This window comes from Chanodichthys erythropterus, chromosome 24, assembly GCF_024489055.1.
Source record: "Chanodichthys erythropterus isolate Z2021 chromosome 24, ASM2448905v1, whole genome shotgun sequence".
Lineage (NCBI taxonomy): Eukaryota > Metazoa > Chordata > Actinopteri > Cypriniformes > Xenocyprididae > Chanodichthys > Chanodichthys erythropterus.
In genome coordinates this window covers 25,227,395-25,248,365 of record NC_090244.1, presented here as the reverse complement: position 1 = coordinate 25,248,365, position 20,971 = coordinate 25,227,395, and the positions used below count along the sequence as shown (strand labels likewise).

The following is a 20,971-nucleotide window of genomic DNA, read 5'->3' as shown; positions in this document are numbered from 1 at the left end:
ATCCCAAGTCTGGTGGTCTCAGCCCATCCAAGTCAGGTGGTTCCAAGTCCAGTGGTCCCCACTCCAGTTGTCTCAGTACTTCCAAGCCCATTGATCCCAAGTCTGGTGGTCTCAGCCCATCCAAGTCAGGTGGTTCCAAGTCCGGTGGTCTCAGCGCATCCAAGTCTGGTGGTCCCAAGTCCAGTGGTCCCAGCGCTACCCTGTTTTGGCCAAGAAAGCCATCCCTGAACTCTCTGTCTGCCCTAATATTGTCATGTTCCTGGTATGTCATGTGATTCCCTTGTTCCTCATGTGATCATGTCATGTGCTTCCTTTGGACTGTTATGTTGTTATTGGTTTATTCTAGTCATGAACTTGGGTTCACTTAAACTCTGCTTGCCTTTAGTGGACTATACGCTATGTGGTTGCTACAGTGGTCGCTGGTTGCTAGGGTGTTGCTATTTGGTTGCTAGGGTGTTGCTATTCGGTTGCTAGGATATTCTAGCTGGGTTGTTGCTAAGGTGTTCTAAATGTTTTTAGGTATGCTGCTATGCAGTTGATAGGACATTGCTATGTGGTTGCTACAGTGGTTGGGTGGTTACTTGGACACTGTTTTGGGCTTGTTATGGTGTTCTTGGTGGTTGTTAATGGATCATTTCACCATAGCACAAACAATGTTGTACACACCAAAGTTAAATACTTAAGTTTAGGAATTTGTTCAAATCACTAACCTTAATAATAGTAATGATGCTTTACTTGGCAAACATCAAATTGTACACAAACAACTAATAAATAATAGAAGTGTGTTTTTACTTGTATGCAGAGTATTGTTGAAATATGTTTAATGAAAATATTGAATGCTAGAATATTTCTTTTGTCCAGGTGCGTTCTTCCTGTACTCCAGTCTGGCTCTGCTGGGCTTTGTGTTCGTGGTGGGCTGTCTTCCGGAGACCAAGGGTCTGCGTTTGGAGGAGATTGAGTCTCTGTTTGGTAGACAACTCTGCAGCTGTGGAGCCAACGGCAGTCAGGGCGTTCATTACATTAGGGTAAAGGGAGGAAACTACCGCTCTGACGAAGACGTTACTGATGACGAATAGATCTTTAGCACAACATTCTACTCTGTCTTTTCTGATGAGAATGATTCATGGTGTGAGGGATGCTGAGATTCAACATTCCAGTTGACGCATAGAATAAATACTGATTCAGTTGAACTACATCAGTCCTTTATAAACAAATCAGATGTTATCTGATATGTATGTGGTGATTGTATTTGCACATGTACAGATGAGCAGTGTTAATGTGTTGTTTACTTAAGTATAGGATGTTTTATGCACAGCAGGACTGACTGGATTTATGAGAATGGGAAATGAGCTAAAATTGTTATACAAATTATCGCTCTGGAGTGTGATCCATGTGCATATACATTATTAAACTATTGGGAGAAAGAGCAAATAGAGTTTGTTCTTTTCACAGTGTATAGAGCTGTAAATCTTCTTGAAATTTTAATTTTAAACCTTGAATATTTTACACAAAAATGAATTATGCACCTTAACTCTTCTTTTTTTCTGAGAAGCCCTCAACTCACATTCTCATATTCAAACTCCATTTAGAAACATGGTCTAAACCCCATAATTAAAAGAATAATTCAGCCAAAAATGAAAATTCTGCCCATTCATGTCATTCCAAACATTTAAGAAAAAATAGTTTTAAATATTTAGGTTTTGATAGTTTATAGTGACCATGAGCTCCAAAAAGGACAAAAAATGCACTATAAAAGCACCATAAAACAAATATGAATTATACATGCATATATATAATAAACACATAAATAAACATTTATATAAATGAAAATCAAGAAATAGTCATTTAAAATAAAAAATGACAGCAAACTGGTCAAATAAAATAATGGCAGATTTTTCATTTTGGCTAAATTGTGGATGTGGTTTCTGGATGTGGGCACGTAGTGGTGGTGGTGACCAATGATTTTGTACACTTGTTGTTACATTAGACTGCAGTTAAATGAAACTGGCAGTGTTTGATTTTCCAGCCCCGATTGGAGTTGGGAGTGTTGCATTATTCTACTTTGGAACCAGAGGGCAGAATTTCCTACATATCAGTGAGTATCAGTAAAAAAAAAATCCACACTCCAAATAACATTAAATACAAAATGTTTATGCATTAAATACTGCATTTTTGCTTATTATTAACTGGGGAACAAATTTTAAAAAAGGTCAGTGGTAATTATATGTTGGTAGAGCTTCAGTCTACTGCTTCTTGTGTGGACCAATTCAATTATTGTCAACTCATATTTTTTTGTTTGTTTGTTTTGTAAATATTTCTCTGCTGCAGTTGCAGTAATGATGCCCTTGCATGTGGACTTGAAGATTCATTGTTTGGAAATAATCAAAATGTTGTATCATATCATTTCTGATGCAGATTTTACACTTATTTAAGAGTTTTAATATGCATTTATTTCTGGTATTACAGAAACATGCTGTGCACAAGTCATTTTTGGTACATGCATGAGTTTGTTACTACTTATTCTCCCCACATACAGCCTTTCTGACACAAAATATGTCTTACAATTTTTAAATCACTTCGTAGTAAAACTTCTAGGCTACAAGATTCAGTTCCCAGAAATCTTGTGAACAAATATTCAGTATGGGTTTTATGGCCTTATTTCAGTGACTTGAAGGGGTTAGTTCACCCAAAATGAAAATTCTGTCATTAATTACTCATCCTCCTGTCATTCCAAACCCGTAAGACCTTCGTTCATCTTTGGAACACAAATTAAAATCTTTTTGATGAAATCTGAGAACTTTCTGTTCCTCCCTAGACAGCTGCGCAATTGAAACTTTGACACTTAAAAAAAAAAAAAAAAAAAAAAAATTGTAAAACTAAGCCATATGAATTGAGTGGTTTAGTCTTAATTTGGGCTTTTACTCGCATATAAACATTGAAACAAACATAAGAAGCTCAGCTGAACCTGAATGATGCGCAAGAACAAACCTCTTCTTCTAGAGGAACTTCTGCAAGAACCAACCTCATTGGTTCTTGCAGAAGCTCAAACGTGCTGCGTAACACACAATAATGAACCTCACTGGTTCTTGCAGATGATCAAACGTGCTGTGCATAACACACTAGAAAGAACCTCATTAGTTCTTGCAGTAGCTCAAACGTGCTGCGTAACACAAGAATGAACCTCGTCGGTTCTTACAGAACTCAAATGTGCTGCGTAACACACAATAATGAACCTCATTGGTTCTTGCAGATGATCAAACGTGCTACGTAACATGAGAATGAACGTCATTGGTTCTTGCAGAAGCTCAAATTTGCTGAGTAACATGATAATGAACCTCACTGGTTCTTGCACGTGTCAAGCAAACATGCTTGAGCTTCCATTTACCACAACTGATGTGTTAGATGATGAATGTTTACATGTGAATAAAAGCCTAAATTAAATGTTCATTATATAAAGCAAACAGCTCTCATATAAAAGCTCTCAGATTTATTTAAAAAGATCTTCATTTGTGTTCCAAAAATGAACAAAAGTCTTACAGGTTTGGAACGACATGAGGCGAGTATTCATTTTTGGGTGAACTAACCCCTTTAAGTTCCTGACGTGATTCTATGATGTTGAAATTGCTGCTGATAACTGTGCAATGCTGTGTTTGTATGTTTTTCTATGAATAAATATAAATCATTTTAAGGTGACTGTGTAAGTCTATAACTTAGCAGGTCTTGATCTCGGCTCTTTCAGGCTGAAACCTGTTCAGTCATGTCCTGATCTGACCTCTTTGACCTCTGCACCCCTCATTTAGCGCTGAGCAGGCGACTCCACCACCCTCTCCGTTTCACTGACTTTAAATATAAAATATTGTGCGAAAATCTGAATCTGTTGGTATTTTTGCACCTCTGGACCACAGGAAAGTAAACACTTTCACAGAATTCAATTTATAACGCAATACAATACAATATAATATATTTTGTAATCTGTATCCTAATGTAAGATTTGAACATAAGCTTAGATTGTCAACCTCAGGAAATCAAAGTGAATTGGAATGTTTTATCTTCTAAGGTTCACAATTTTTTGCAAATCTGGTATTCCAGATGGAATTTCGGATTCTAAAATGTGAATTTGTATTTTCATGCTATAAACAAAACAAAACAAAAAAATCCATTAGAAACAAATTTCCATGAAGAATGTATAATAAAGATTAACTTCAGTTAAATAATACAAAGTTTACCATAAATAACCAGGACCAGTTTCATTCGTTTTTCACAATTCCTTTTCATTAGATATTTTTCAGTTGTTTAAAATGACCTACATTTCATACTAGACTTATTTTATGTTTATATTTACATGTATGCATTTAGCAGAAGCTTTTATCCAATGCGACTTACAAACAAGGAGCAAAAAAAATTTGCCAAAGAGCCAACAATATTAATATTTTTCCTTTGCGTTTTTCATTTAAAGATGACAACATTGTCAAAACGATCTCATTCACACAGATCCATGAAAACAACTAAAATCCCCCGACTAAAGTCACTCTGTAAAGAAACACTACACACTATGACATCACCATTTTCACAAATTCACGTTTTTGTAGTTTACATAGAGTCGATAACAGTATCGTTTTAAAAAACTTGCACTTTGAATTCCATTTTCAAAAGTTTGTATTTTCAGGCCCCCAAAACGGCCAAACGCATAAAAAGTTGTCAATTTTTAGTTGAAAACTGTGTTGTGTAAACAACCCCTTTCTCTATAAGGGTTTATCTAGTTCTCAAAACAAACAATATGGAATTTGCTACTTCAGTGTCTCTGAAAAGTAACAGGAAACTGAAGTGTACAGACAGTATTCGTAGAAAGTGTGGAGTACTGTACTTCAGTGTGTGTCTCCTGCAGTGAAGGCTCTCACTGTAGGCCGGCTCTGGTAATCTGAGAGTGAGTAACTGGACACTGCAGTTTGGCAGGAGGTCAAGACACTAGAGCCCTTGGTGCCGAACTATTACCTCTATTACCAGCGCTGTTGTGCACTCAGTGATTTAAAGTTGAAAGTGCATTGAGTTTAAGGAAACTGTTGAATGACACTATGTCAACCAATGAACATTGCACCAAACCCCCATACTAAGATTTGTGCACTGAATCTATAATACCTGCACTTAAGTTCATATTTAAAGGGGTTAGTTCACCCAAAAATGAAAATGTAGTAATTAATTACTCACCTCATGTCGTTCCACACCCATAATACCTTCGTTCACCTTCAGACCACAAATTATTTATGATAAAATCCGATGGCTCAGTGAGGCCTGCATTGCCAGCAAGATCATTTCCTTTTTCAATGCCCAGAAAGCTACTAAAAACATATTTAAAACAGTTCCTGTGAGTACAGTGGTTCAACCTTAATATTATAAAGTGGCGAGAATACTTTTTATGTGCCAAAAAACAAAATAACAGCTTTTTCAACAAAATCTAATGATGGGCGATTTCAAAACACTGCTTCATGAAGCTCCGAAGCTTTACAAATCTTTTGTTTTGAATCAGTGGTTCGGAGCGGCAAAATCACGTGATTTCAGTAAACGAGGCTTCGTTACATCATAAGTGTTTCGAAATTTCAATAGTTCACGTGACTTTGGCAGTTTGATACGCGATCTGAACCACTGATTCGAAACAAAAGATTTGTAAAGCTTCGAAGCTTCAAGCTGTTTTGAAATCGCCCATCAGTAGATATTGTTGAATAAAGTCGCTTTTTTGTTTTTTGGTGCACAAAAAATATACTCGTCGCTTTATAATATTAAGGTTAAACCACTGTAGTCACATGAACTGTTTTAAATATGTTTTTAGTTGCTATCTGGGCATTGAAAAAGGAAATTGTCTTGCTGGCAATGCAGGCCTCACTGAGCCATTGGATTTCATCAAAAATATCTTAATTTGTGTTCTGAAGATGAACGAAGGTCTTTCGAGTGTGGAACGACATGAGGGTGAGTAATAAATGACATAATTTTCATTTTTGGGTGAGCTAACCCTTTAAATGTGCAATAAATAAACCAATGCTATTTTATTTTAATATTTCAATGCATTGATTCAGGCTTAGAAAACAGATCAAATTAATTTGCAAGACTGTGATGGAAAACACAGGCATACCACATGAGAGCGCCCAACACCACTGCATCATCATCATCAACTAAACACTAAATGGTTTACTTCTAATTATACAATATGTGATTTTGTTTCTTTATTATTATATAAAACAATACAAATATTTATGAGGACAAAATGTAGGGACATTTCTTGGTTCCCATGAGGAAAACTGCTTATAATAATAATAATAATTCATACTAAGTGATGTTTTTATTTTTTTTATTTTTTTTGAAAATGTAAAAATGCAGAAAGTTTTCTGCATTTAGGAGATAGAATTAAGTGGTAGAATATACAGTTTGTACAGTATAAAAAGTCCCCATAAAACATGAAAACCCAACAGTGTTTAGATTTGTCACATTTGTATGAAATTGTGTATGAAATTGACAAGATAAAATAATTAGGGTTAAAATAAATCTAACAGAAATGACTTAGGCATACCACCGCTGCTAATATCTTGCATGTTCGGAAATCAATACAAAATAATCTGATAAGGAATATCTAGACTCTGATGCTATTATGCATATCATAATAAGAAGTCGAATAGACCGATTTGCATGCGTATCATGACGTCACCCTCCAGGGGTCGTCAAGGAGGCGTGGTTTGGTGACGCATTGCGGCTGGGACTTCATGAAGTGAGCATGTAGATCAGATCAGATCAGGACACGCACAGCACAGGATCACTGTATGGACGAATGCATGAACATGCGTGATCGCAATGCATCGCTGCTTTAGCTGGTGCATGTAAATCAAAGCCTTGAACATGGCAGAGGTGATCCGCATATGAACTGGACACTCTATCAACGCCTTAAAGGTGCTGCGCACTTACAAGATTGATCGGATTGTTGTGCGATCGATGAAGATTTGAATCATGTCAAGCGGACAGGACGAGAGCACAGTCCGGGTGGCGCTCAGGTAGGGCACTAGCTCTAGTGTGCGTTACTGATGTGCACTTGTCACCTGCTGCACCCATGCACGTGTGCGAATTTTATCACCCTAGAATTAATAGAAACAAATAAGAGGAATGTATGGTTTGCATTAAAAAAAAAAAAATAAGGCATTAAGATTTTTTTGCACTGATCAATTATTTCTGTACATTTAATTTATTGACCGATTCTTAAAGGGATAGTTCACCCAAAAATGAATTTATGTCATCATTTACTCACCTTCAAGTTGTTTCAAACCTGTATGAATTTCTTTCTTCTGCTGAACACAAAAGATATTTTGAAGAATATGGGTATCCAAACAGTTGAGGGGTCCCATTTACTTCCATAGTATGGAAAAAATTACAATGGAAGTCCAGTCATTGGGGCCCATCAACTGTTTAGTTACCGGCATTCATCAAAATATCTTCTTTGTGCTCAGCAGAAAAAAGAAATTCATACCGGTTTGGAACAACAGAATTTTCATTTTTGAACTATCCCTTAAATATTGTAACGCCATGTACTATAAGCAATGTGTCTAAACCTTGTCACAGTGGGAAGTTTTCCATGCAAATAATTTGTCTGTTTATGTTGAAAAATGGTAGCTACATGACAAAATTGCAGCCAGAAAGTATATTTCAGGTGTAACCCGGATTTGGACCAATGAGATTTTACAATGGGCGGGGCAAACAAGGGCCACGCAACATAATCCCCCTTTTTCCAATGCCCCATGATGCTTTGCGCGAATTATCGGAGTAACTTCCATTAAACAGTGAAAGGTTTGCTTTACGAACGCATTAAGCATTTTCAAATACTGGGTACGATGAGATGACATTATTCTACTTACCCTTCAACCATCAAACAATAAAAGGAGATTTAAAAGTGTAAAAGCATTTACAAATTAATAAAACGATGAATAATCCCAAAAGCTTGATTTCCACAGCAATATTACAGATGTGTTAAATATCACTGTATCAATATGTACTTATGTAATATATGTTGCCTTAATCAAAAATATTTACTTTCAAAGTGATTTCCGTCATTTTGACAGATAAAAAATATTGTATTTTCCTGCTTTAAAAACATTCTGGGGAGAAAAACAAGAGATTCTCATTGCATTACAGCAAAGCATTCATGGCATATATCATAAATTATATCTGGAGAGCAGACCGGTTGACAGATATGTTGTGCTTTTTAATACTGTAACAGTGGAATACAAAGGGGAAAAAAAAGAATCAGGAGGAAAAGAATGCAGCAACTGAAAAGAGCTCTTGCCACAGATATTCTTGTGATACCATATATCACATTAAAATACCAAGCGTTACATTATGCTCCTGACATCCGAAAATAGAACATGAAGGAAATTTTACAGTTCATTCAGTTGATGGATAAAGATTATTTGTAGCACAACCTTATGGTTTAAATTTGTTTCTTTTTGAGTGGAACTTCCCCAAACTGGAAGTGTTTCCCATAATCTAAAACACACAAGGCTCTTTAGGAAAAAGGTGGACAAAAGAAGCAATGGCAAAATCATATGTTATTATCCCTGGATAGGACGTTCTTGACTAACAGTGATTTGCGGTGACCATAAGGCTAAAAACATACTCTTCGTGTGAGTACAGATGCTTCTAGCTTTTTTTGAAGCTAATTTTTTTTTCTTTCGAGACTGTTAAACACCTGTGTTTGTGTAGTGCAGTCACAGCAAGTGCAGTTGCATCCAAATTTGCATACTACCCTACTGTATAGTAAGCGAAAAATGCAATGTGAAAAGAGTAGTGTCCCAGTAAGTCACAGTATTTATAAAACCGCAGGCAAAAAGTTCCCAAATAACCTACTGCTTCCGGTGAGATCTGATGGACACTTTACTATCCCATGAGGCCTCGGGAGAGGATTTGTGACTGGCAGTGACGTAACTAATGCTGGTAGGTCACATGACTGACAACATGATGAATGTAGAACGTCCAGATTACATGTTGTACAGAGAGTATGTAATTTTGGACGCAACCTATGTTTTTGGCCCAAGTCATTCATTTTCAACAAGAATTGGTAACCTGAGTGACCGAGAACATTGGCGATGCAAAGTTCAATTGAATGCAAACGCGCAGAATTGCGAAGTGCTGATGGAGTGAAGACTGTGTTGCCCATGTGACCTGCTGCCTGATGCTGCAGTTGAGTAGGGACTAATATTATCCAACTGTCCAGCAACTTGCCATCCTTTAGCGATTTAATCGCCAAAAAAGAGCTTAATAGTTTTATTTATAAAATAGTTAAAAAATAGTTTGAAAATTAAATAGTTTATTTGAAATAGTCTACAACTAAAATAATATATATACCTCATGTGTCAGAGAAACGAACACGCGAGCAGCCATTTTAGAGTTTTATGTTTGAACTTCTGTTCTTGTGATAGCTCTGTAAATTTCTATGGCATTGCTAACTTATATCTATTAGCTTATTGAAGAGTTAACGAAAGTTATCATGAGCATTGTAATGTGTGAAGCGGATGTTACAACAAATATCAGTAGGCCGGGAAGAAAGAAGCCAATACATATAGCACTTCTCACACAGAAACCACTTTAAAACCAAGCTGCTTTTCTGTTGGTCAACGAGGTGAATTTACATGGGAAACTTTTTCGCCCTCTCGCGAAACTCCCAATCACAAACATTCCTATTGAAATGTCTGGATTTTGCTTGCAAAAATGTGACTGCATCTTTACAGCAAGGAGTTGTGTGTAATTGTCATTAAAATTCTATGACAAAAAGAAAATATTCACAAGATTCACTCTGTAATTAAGCTCATTGTGTTTTCTTTATAAATAAAAAAAGTCCAGAGTTAAGACCTAATAGTGCACATGATATACGTGGCGACCAGTCAACATCAGCCTCAGACATTTTAGTGATAAGGATTTCAGTTGTGTGTATGTCATTTGATTGAGTGGCATTCTGTGCTAAAAGTAGACCGTTAACTGACAGATGATCAATGGAAGAAGAGGTTTATTGATGAATCTGTTCTTTAGATCTTCTTGATCGGCATGTTCATCAGTGTTTCAGACGTCTACAGAGATGCATTTTGTTGTTTACTGGTCACAAAGTCAAATCTGTTGCAGCCTGTCTGTTACAGGAAATGAAAGTCAATACTAGTCAGGGACCAGATACCATATATCAACCAGGCTGGTCGATAATTGTGTGGTAAATTAGTGTTAATTTCGGACGAAACGGCTATTTTCGGTTGCGGTTGAAATGGTTTTGGAGCGCCAAAATCAGTGACTGAAACAGGCATTTAATTGGCGCTTCTATTTTTAAAACACTGCCCGGCCAAAAAAAAAAAAAAAGTCGCTGTTTGGATTTTAATAGGCAAATACTTAAGAATCATTATCACAATGATTATTATGTTTCTATCATTTTATCAGAACTGGCAATAGTTCTTTTAACCCTTAAAGATGGAGTGTGTAGCTTTTCATTTCTTAAACAAGATACATCATGGCCATATTCCAGGATGACAATGTCAAGATTCACCAGGGTTAAAATTGTGAAAGAATGGTTCAGAGAGCATGAAGAGTCATTTTCACACATGAATTGGCACTTCTAAGTACAGACCTTAATTTAATTGAAAGTCTTTGGGATGTGCTGGAGTAGACTTTACAGAGTACTCACCTCTTGCATTGTCAATACAAGATCTTGACCAAAAATTGATGCGCCTCTTGATGGAAATAACATCACAGCATTTATTTCCATCGAGGGGTGCATCAATTTTTGGTCAAGATCTTGTCTTTGACTTTGACTTAAGTTAGTGATGTCTTCATTTAATTTATGTTTGAATAATTCTGTCAAGTTTGGAGTAGAAATAATTGTTATTAAAAAGTTGATCTAAAAACTGCCTTATATGTAATTTAAATGTTTGCACAACTCAGTTTTAGATATTTGGTTGTTGATTTGTTAAAATAAGTTTAATTAATTAATTGATTTATTTAGTTTTAGTTTTCGGCCAAGTGTGTCCTGAATTTTCGATTTTGTTTTTGGACTAGAATTTTCATTTCAGTGCATCCCTTCTTACAGCTTTTGATTATCAAAATATGGCATCAGCAACATCCACTGAAAGATTGAATTTATCTTGGCATAGTTATATAACAAGAGTTCAGTACATGGAAATGACATACAGTGAGTCTCAAACTCCATTGTTTCCTCCTTCTTATATAAATCTAATTTGTTTAAAAGACCTCCAAAGAACAGGTGAATCTCAACATAACACCGACTGTTTTTCATTTTTAAACACTTGCGGTCTGTATAATTCATAAACACAACTTCATTCTTTATAAATCTCTCCAACAGTGTAGCATTAGCCGTTAGCCACGGAGCACAGCCTCAAATTCATTCTGAATCAAATGTAAACAATATAACCGTATACAATACTCACATAATCTGACGCACGCATGCCGCATGTATGACGAACACTTTGTAAAGATCCATTTGAGGGTTATATTAGCTGTGTAAACTTTGTTTAGGCACTGTATAAGGCAAGCGCGAGCTCCGTGGGCGGGGAGCATCAGCATTTAAAGGGGCCGCACAGCATAAATCGGCTCATATTTAATGATACCCCAAAATAGGAAGTTAAAAAAATTAATTAAAAAAAATCTATGGGGTATTTTGAGCTGAAACTTCACAGACACATTCAGGGAACACCTTAGACTTATATTACATCTTGTAAAACAAAAACTTTAAAAAAAAAATTAAACCTTTAATGTAATATGCTATTGAAGTTGAATTATCAATATTGTTAACAAATTAATTAAAATGTGAATATTAAACATTGCTTTTAATTTCTCCTGTGGTTTATTTTAGTTTGCATGACTGGTAACGGTACAGTAGATCATGACATGAGTTGGTGAGACAGCCGTGTATGACAGTGCAGTTTTGCCGAGTGAGTCAGCATCTCTGGTCTGATGAACACACTGTTATTGTGTAATGAAATCACTGCGAGTCGAGGATCTGTTCGTGCCTCACAGATACTGACTGATGTCCTTCCTCATGTTAATCTAGTTAGTCCACTGATGCATGTTATGACATTGAAATACATTAATAATAAATATTAGGGATGCACAGTACATCGGCCACCATATCTGTATCAGCCGATATACAGTATGTTAATTTTTAATGTTATGGTTTTTCCCAGTTAAGGAAAATACTGTTAAGTGCAACATGTGTAGTGCAGTGCAAGTCTGTCATATAGGCTACAAAAAAATTATAATAAAAGATGATGTAGATTTATTATTATTAGATGTAGATTCGCTCAACAGCACTCAAAGTGTCACATTTTTAAAATTTCATTACAGACTTGTTACAGAAGTCAGTACTTTTGACAACTCTACATGTAGCCATTAAATATTAAATATCACTTTCAATTAAATAGTCAGTAACAAAATAAAGAACAAATTCCAAGCAGTAGAACAAAAAAAACAATAACTTTTCAAATTATAAACATTAAGAAATTAAAAAATTATCTTTTTAATATTTTGAATTAGATTTTTATATATATATATATATATATATATATATATATATATATATATTTATATATATATATATATATATATATATATATATATATATATATATATATATATTTTCTGTTTTAGTCATTTTGTTGTGTGTTTTTAAAATATGTAAAACAAGTATTAGTTATTTTAGTATTTAAACTTATTTTATTTCAACATTTCATTATATTTTCATTTAAGTTTATCACTATATAGATAATATAATTATATAATTGAACAGTATATAGACAATAATGATAATAATAATAATGTATTATTCAATTAAAATGATTACTCATCAAATTTTCAACTGACGTACCATGGTATGACCATATGAAAGCCTCGCTGTATGAGTGGACTACTCTATTTTTTCCTGGAAATGATTCTTTTCTAGATGTTAAGCATTTGAGCTGAAGCTGATGTGTCAAGCTCTCTGGTTTTTCTGTCGTGACCCCTGTGACGGTCACATCCTTCAGAAACTATGCGCAGCAGCCGCATGTGGACATGCTCCCGGTCTGCGGCAGGAACAGAATCTGTGCTCTATAATTGTAGTTTGTCTAGAAAGCAGCAATATTATGCAGAACAGACGTGTGGTGATTCTACCACATTCACCACGCCCAGCGCACAGCACTTCCTGCATGCTTGAGTTTTTGCATTCTGGGCCTTTTTGTTCTGTTTGTTTTGTATCAGAAGTTTTACTTCATTATTTCAGTGTTCCTCAATCTCAAACGCCTCAAATTGAGTGATGAATAAACGCTCAGGCATGGAGTCCAGTCTATGTATATATCTAGAGCACATAAAGCTAGATGTCATCGTATACTGTTTCTAAATGTGCTTCAGTCTCTCCTCATCATGGCCGCAGAGTGGAGTATGATAATGACTTGCTCTCTTAGCCTGTATACATTTTTATATTTTACTTTAGTTTAATTTAGATACAACATTAAGCGTAGTATGTGCAATATAAAACGAGAAGCTGGAGTTTAATATGCTGTATATTAGGGCTATAAATGTTAACTAAAAATATTAACACACTGTGTTCCTGCATTTATTTCCTGTAAATTTTTTTAAACTGTTATTTAGTTTTGAATTTAATACCTTTACAACTGAAAATAAAAAATGAAAATGTTAAATATATTTAATATGCATGTTTTAGACATTTTAATGTTGTTGTTCTTGTTGTTATAGCTAATACAGAGATCTTTTTTACACAAAATTTTTAATAATTAAGATTTTTTTTTATGTATTTAAAGAAGTCTGCTCAAGGCTGCATTAATTTGACCATCTATCTATCTATCTAGGGGAAAATAATTATTTGATCCCCTGCTGATTTTGTAAGTTTACCCACTTACAAAGAAACGAGGAGTCTATAATTTTTATTGTAGGTTTATTTTAATAGATATAGGCAGAATATCAATTAAAAAATCCAGAAAAAAACATATATAAAGGTCATAAATTGATTAGCATTTGATCAAGTGAAATAAGTATTTGACCCCCTACCAACCAGCAAGAATTCTACCTCCTACAAATTGTTTATGTGCTCATGTCGAACAAAGATTAGTCCCATCACTTTAAGAAAGTACTCTTAATGTCAGCTCATTATGTGTATAAAAGACACCTGTCCAAAGAATCTGCATCTTCCATTCAAACATCTCCAACACCATGGGCAAGACCAAAGAGCTGTCAAAGGACATCAGGGGACAATATTGTAGATCTGCACAAGGCTGGAATGGGCTATCAGCAAGAAGCTTGGTGAGAAGGAGACAACTGTTGGTGCGATTATTTGGAAATAATGTTTATAATTATTTGATGATGAGAAAGGTGAGGGATCAGCTCAGAACTACACAGCAGGAGCTTGTAAATGACCTCAAGGAAATTGGGACCACATTGGTAAAACACTACGCCGCAATGGATTGAAATCCTGCAGTGCCCGCAAGGTCCCCCTGCTCAAAAAGGCAATTGTACAGGCCCATCTGAAACATGTAAATGATTCAAAGAAGGCTTGGGAGTGCAGTGGTCAGATGAGACCAAAATTGAGCTCTTTGGCATCAACTCAACTTGCCGTGTTTGGAGGGGAAAAAATGCTGACTATGACCCCAAGAACACCATCCCTACAGTCAAGCATGGAGGTGGATACATTTTGCTTTGTGGCTGTTTCTCTGTACCGTAAAATCTTGGACAAGAACCTCCGTCCTTCAGCCAATACACTGAAGATGGGTCGTGGATGGGTCTTCCAGCATGACAATGACCCAAAACATTCAGCCAAAGCAACAAAGGAGTGGCTCAAGAAGCAGCACATTAAGGTCATGGAGTGGCCTAGCCAGTCTCCAGATCTTAATCCTAGAGAAAATCTGTGGAGGGAGCTGAAACTTTGAGTTGCCAAGCAACAGGCAAGAAACCTTAAGGATTTAGAGAGGATCTGTAAAGAGGAGTGGACCAAAATCCCTACTGAGATGTGTGCAAATGTGTTGACCAACTACAAGAACGTCTTACCTCTGTGCTTGCCAACAAGTCATGTTTTGCTTGGGGATCAAAAAACACTGAAATGCAAATCAATTTATAACCTTTATATAATGTTTTTTCTGGATTTTTTATTTGATATTCTGTCTTTATCCATTAAAATAAACTAGCATAAAAATTAGAGACCCCTCATTTCTTTATAAGTGGGCAAACTAACAAAATCAGCAGGGGATCAAATAATTCTTTATCTATCGATCGTTCGTTCGTTCGTTCGTTCATTTGTCAGAGTCTCTTAACTCAACTTCTAACTTGTTATATTAGTCGTTACACAATTACAGTCTTCATTGAATTTGTAAATTTTTTTTCAACTCCGTGGTCTTCTTTTGTCAAAATGAATGATTTTTGAGTGCACAGACAGGTTTTCATCTGTGATGTGTAATGCTGTTGCTTTAGATGTCATCAGGTGAAATGTGCCGTAACATTGTCTGCAGGTAAAGATAGATGTGGCATCTTTCTGTTTTGTCAGCTGTTTACAGGCTCCTGAAACCCAGTGAAAGCATCTGTCTGACAGCTCTAGACACTTCTGCTGTACTGCAAGACAAAATGGCAACAAGTCAAACCCATTTGGATTGAGTTGGACACTGTTCTCTAGTTAAAGAACAAAGAATGCTCTCTCTTGCTTCAAAACGTCAGTTTTACTCGTCGTACCTGTTGCCCTCTGCCTTTTCATGTCTTTCCAAATGTCTCTGAGACTGTGATTTCACTAGAAACATTTGATAAACTGCCAAGACCGAAAAGAACAGGCCGATTATTTCAGACGGACTGTTCTGCTGTATCCCACAATGCATCTTGGTCCATCTGATATGTGTTTACTCCCATTATATCTCAGGCTGTATTTAGGGTGGGTTCTCCCTGGAGTGGGCCGCTTTGGTCTCTTGGCTCTCACACATGCCGTGTGTGAATGCGCACTCACATACTCGCGCTGTGAAAAGCTGTGCCGCCTCACTGCACTGAATCAATGGCTGTGTCGCATAGAGACTCAGTCTCTCCCACAGTCTGTTGGCACAGATACGACCCCTGGGTCATACTATGCACATTCTCCTGTCCCCATTGTATAATGAATAAATATGAAACTTCTAATATTTAGGAATATTTCATATTTAGGAATGTACAATATATTGTTGCCATTTCATATATTAGTTGATATCGGATCTATCACTTTTTTATTATTATTTAGATTGCCATTTGCGGTCATCTGACACTCACTTAAAGGTGCAATAAGCAATTTCTGAGAAACACTGTTGGTATCTGAATTCAATCCAAACAAACGCACCCCTACCTTCATTGTTCCACCTCCAAAATCCACAGGCACACAATGCAAGAGTGGATGTCTCTTTATCATAGCTGAAGCGAAGCAAAATAATGCTTTGCGGGAAAAAAAAGCAAAGATGATGAATGAACAGGAAGGAAGAACAAAAAATGACCATCCAGTACACAGCACATACAGTTGGTTGTTAGTCTGCAGTAGCACGCCAGCTCCAGACAAACAGTGACACTCAAACTGTCCTGTTACTATAGCTAATATTACAAAAACAGCATATCTTGGTTCTGTGAAACCACAAAACCAATGTTACTCACATTTGAAGCAGAAACAATGCATCCTCTTGAAAGTTTTGCTTCTTTGTCACCATCTCTGTTTTAAACCTGCAATTGCAGTTATTTGTGGAATTATCATTGTGCATTGACACGGCTCCTGCGAGGATGAATCTAATGTTTTGAGGAGAATGTGACTGTCGGTCACCGCACCAGTGGATACTATACAGGTACTTTGGAATCACGGATTGTAGTCTTGGAAGTATGAACAAAATAAGTAATTTCACTGGAAAATGTCATCTGAACAAGTAACAAATCTGCCACTTTTGTTCTGACCAACTGAGGAACAAAAGCATTTCAGTAAATCACACTACCAACGGTAATTAAATCTAACATTCGCTTGGCTCATATCATGTCAAACCATGCAAATTATTATTATTGTTATACTTTGTTCTCAAATTGTTAATGTTAACAACATCAGCATTGCGTGACTACATATATTTAGTGTGCATTAGCTTTATCTGCAGATTTCAATTTCTGTTCAGTCTAATCTCTAACGTAAATTTGTCATACCATACAATCCGCCATCAAAATAAGTTTAATTTTTCCAGTTGCTGTGAGAAAAAAGAAATAAATGATCCGCCACCTGCAGCATCTGTAGCCCCTCCGGTTCGAACCTCCCTTTCTAAGCGGCACTCACATGCAATATAGCCTACTACGTGGGACTCCTTTATGTAAACAAATGTGGCGTAATGATGCAAAGACGAACAGAAACCTACCAGTACCACTCAGATTAGAACACATTATTACAAGCTTACCGTTGTGAAACGGGCTAAGGTAAGGAGATAGTTTTAAACGCTGGACATTGGCTTGTTATGTACTTGCTCAAAAATTGATTTTGGATCATTTTTAACCAAAAAAAGTTATGGACTGCAGCTTTAATACGGGTCTAAAGCTCTTGCCTTGATATTTTAAGGTCTTTCAGCCATCTCTCTCTCTTTTACAGTCTTTCTTCAAATCTCCCTCTTGCCCACTCTCTCCTCCCCTATCATGGACACGCCCCTCACTGCTGATTGGCTATAAGAGTGTTGTGCTGCTCGGTCCGATCCACTTTCAGCAGCGTTTCTCAGAAATCCATTACTGCACCTTTAAAGTATGCATGAATTCCATTGAAGCATTTAAAATGATTGATTTTTGTTTTGTTTTATTTTTAGTTCATGTTGACAAAATAGCCATAACGTGAAAATAATTATAAGCTTATCAGAGTAGGCAATAGTTTTAATGTCAGTGAATCTCTATTGATATTAAAATATTAAAATAGATTCACTAAGATAAAAAAAATAATTTTAGTCCATTTTCATTTATCACAATTAAGTGAACGAGCTGAACTTTTACTATTTTGGTTGAAGCAGATGTTGCAATTTTAACTTCTAACATGGAAAAAAATAAACTGTTGTAAAATGTAACATTGGAAACGGTTGGCAAAGGATCATTGGTTTTTAATAAGATACACATTCCTAATGAAAATGCTGAAATGTTTGCGAGCAGCACTGGAGATTTTGTGTGGTAGGTTCACGTATAGCAGTGTATTTTTGTATAAAAGTCACAGTTTTATGAAATGACAAAAATATACAGGATTCTTACATTTTAATAAGTAATGCAGAGCAGAACAGTGATATTATAAAACAAACCACAGGCTTGAAAATAGCAACTTCCCATAAAGATTGTGAAGACTATGTTTACTCATTAATGTTTTTACAATCAGAAACATGAATGTGGCTGCTATAATAATGATTAATTTGAGCTGAAACTCAACGAGTGCTGTGAACTCAGACATGAGTGCATGCGAATGAGGAATTAAGGTTAAACAGCAGTAGATCCAGTAGTGGCCTACATTCTGTTACAGCATGGGAAAACCACACTTTCTCACTGAGAGTCATGACAGACTGACAGAGAGCTGTGCTGCTGATTCCTGCATAATGAAAGACTGTCCATGCACAGTCAAATCTACTAAATGTTTGTGTCTTCCTCGTTCATTGGTTTGCATGCTCTTGTTACACTAGTCTAATTTGGTGTAATATGAATTGCAGAAAGTAGTGATCACTACGCCGTTGCAATCAGCATTTTTGGGCTAATTTCATGATGATGTTGATGATGTTGATGATGTTGATGATGATGATGTTGATGTTGATGATGATGATGATGATGATGATGATGATATTGTTTGATGCCTGCAGAAAATCTGGATTCTGTAAAACAATCAAACAAGCAACAACAACAACAAAAAGCCACACAGACAGAATGACTTAGTCTTGATAATATCCACCATTGTTTTTTGGCCAAAAAAAATGTATATATCAAATTGGCCAAATGTATATATTGATGCGGTCCTAGTTTGGTGCTGTAATTTTAGTTTTTGTCCATTTATGATTCATTTAATCTTTAAAGATTTAGTTTGGAATTTTGGAAGGGAAAGATTATCCAAGTTTCTCATAAATTGCTAGCGGCGGTAGTGAAAGTTTACCCTTTAATGATTTATACAGACTGTATGAAGCTGCCTCGGGGACGTGAACATGACAGGAAGAGACTTGTTATCAGACGTCTAATTTCAGAAGGAAGATGTGAACACTCGGTATGTGTGAAATTAATAATGGAGTGCTTTAAAGGTGCCATAGAATTGAAAATTAAATTTACCTTGGCAAAGTTCAATAACAAGAGTTCAGTACATGGAAATTACATACAGTGAGTCTCAAACTCCATTGTTTCCTCCTTCTTATGTAACTCTCGTTTGTTTAAAAGACCTCCGAAGAACAGGCGAATCTCAACATAACACTGACTGTTACGTAACAGTCGGGATCATTAATATGTACGCCTCCAATATTTGCATATGCCAGCCCATGATCAAGGCATTAGACAAGGGCAAGGTACCAAATTTCCAGTAGTCAGTACCAATACCATGAAAATTTGACGGTTCTCGGTACCAATTTCGGTACCACAGCAAAATCTGTTGGAACTATTTTACTATTTTATATATAGCCTATTTTAAACATTAAATATGATTTGGAGCGTGTGTGTATGTTTGTATGTGTAGGCTACCTCAATTAAATACATTTTGAAATATAAAATAAATAAATATATGCTCAAACATCCATTTTGTACTGTTGAAAAAACGAGCATATGCTGGTAAGGTAGGTTTTGAAGTTGGTATGATGGTTTGAGCTGTTTATGCTGGTCAAGTGCTGGTCCATGCTAGTCCCAAGGTGGTCCTGGACCACCAAGCTGGTATGCTGGCATAAACCAGCATACCAGCTTCAAAACCTACCTTACCAGCATATGCTGTTTTTTTTCAACAGGAGTAACAGACATGCGTGTTTATTTCAGCTATTCCGTCGGTGAAACAACACACTACAGCCTGTAAAACTAGGGTTGGGAATCGTGAGAAATTTTCTGGTTCCGATTCCGGTTCTGCCTAACGATTCCGGTTCCGGTTCCATTAAAATAATTAAACAACTATTAAAAAATAGTAGTAAGGGAAAAATGCACAATACTCGACTCAAACAGTCCTTTTTGTGTAAAATTAATTTAACAAACTGTTAATCTCAACAAATTCGCTAACACTTTACAATAAGGTTCATTAGTTAATATTAGTTAACTACATTAACATGAACTAATAATGAACTGCATTTCTACAGCATTTATAATCTTAATGTTAATTTCAACATTTACATTATTAAAATCAAGAGTTGTATTTGTTAATATTAGTTAATGCACTGTGAAGTAAAATGAACAAACTCTGAACGGCTGTATTTTTATTAACATTAACAAAGATTTAAAAATACAGTAACAAAGGTGTTACTGATGGTTAGTTCATAAATGAACCTTATAAAGTGTTACCACAAATTAGATAACATGCTTGAACACACATGTAAGATTCAGACAGGTGAAACAGAATATTTTTGTAAGATGGATTCATAAAGACTTGTTTCTGACAGAATGATTCATTGATAGACACATTTTTAACAGTAAATTTGTTGCCACCTAGTGGTGTAACAATGCAATCGATACAGTCGTCATTTTCAGAACAGAAGGTAATTTATTATACATAACAATCATCAGTGTTTCTATCTAAATAATAAACTTTTGTATACTTCTGTTATAATTGGAATAGGCCCATTTGTCACACAGAAATAATGATGCTGTGCTTTTGAAAAGACTGTGAAGCTATTTCTCTATTGAAATCTTGCGTTTATGAGTAGCGCCGCGCGAGGGCTTTTCAGTGCATTCATTGCTATAATATTCATGATGTGAGACGTCTCTATGAAAGGTACGCTCCCCGCACTTCGACCACCCA

General features: G+C 35.9%; 1 protein-coding gene across 9 annotated transcripts in view; it reads left to right on the top strand.

Moving 5' to 3' along the window:
- Positions 1–20,971, top strand: part of LOC137015419 (kinesin-like protein KIF21A) — a 109,257-nt gene that overhangs the window by 20,533 nt on the left and 67,753 nt on the right. The window contains exons 11-12 of one of the 9 annotated variants that reach the window (XR_010893966.1): positions 862–2,095; positions 2,329–3,708. The exons of 6 other annotated variants lie outside the window; for them this stretch is intronic. Coding sequence is in view for 2 of the 3 variants with exons in the window: in XM_067380372.1 (XP_067236473.1) it covers positions 862–1,076 (215 nt within the window). In the remaining variant the exon portion in view is untranslated. Of the gene's footprint in view, positions 1–861; positions 2,165–2,328; positions 3,709–6,760; positions 7,035–20,971 lie in introns of those variants that run through there. 2 more of the 9 variants (XM_067380372.1, XM_067380371.1) reach the window with 2 other exon arrangements.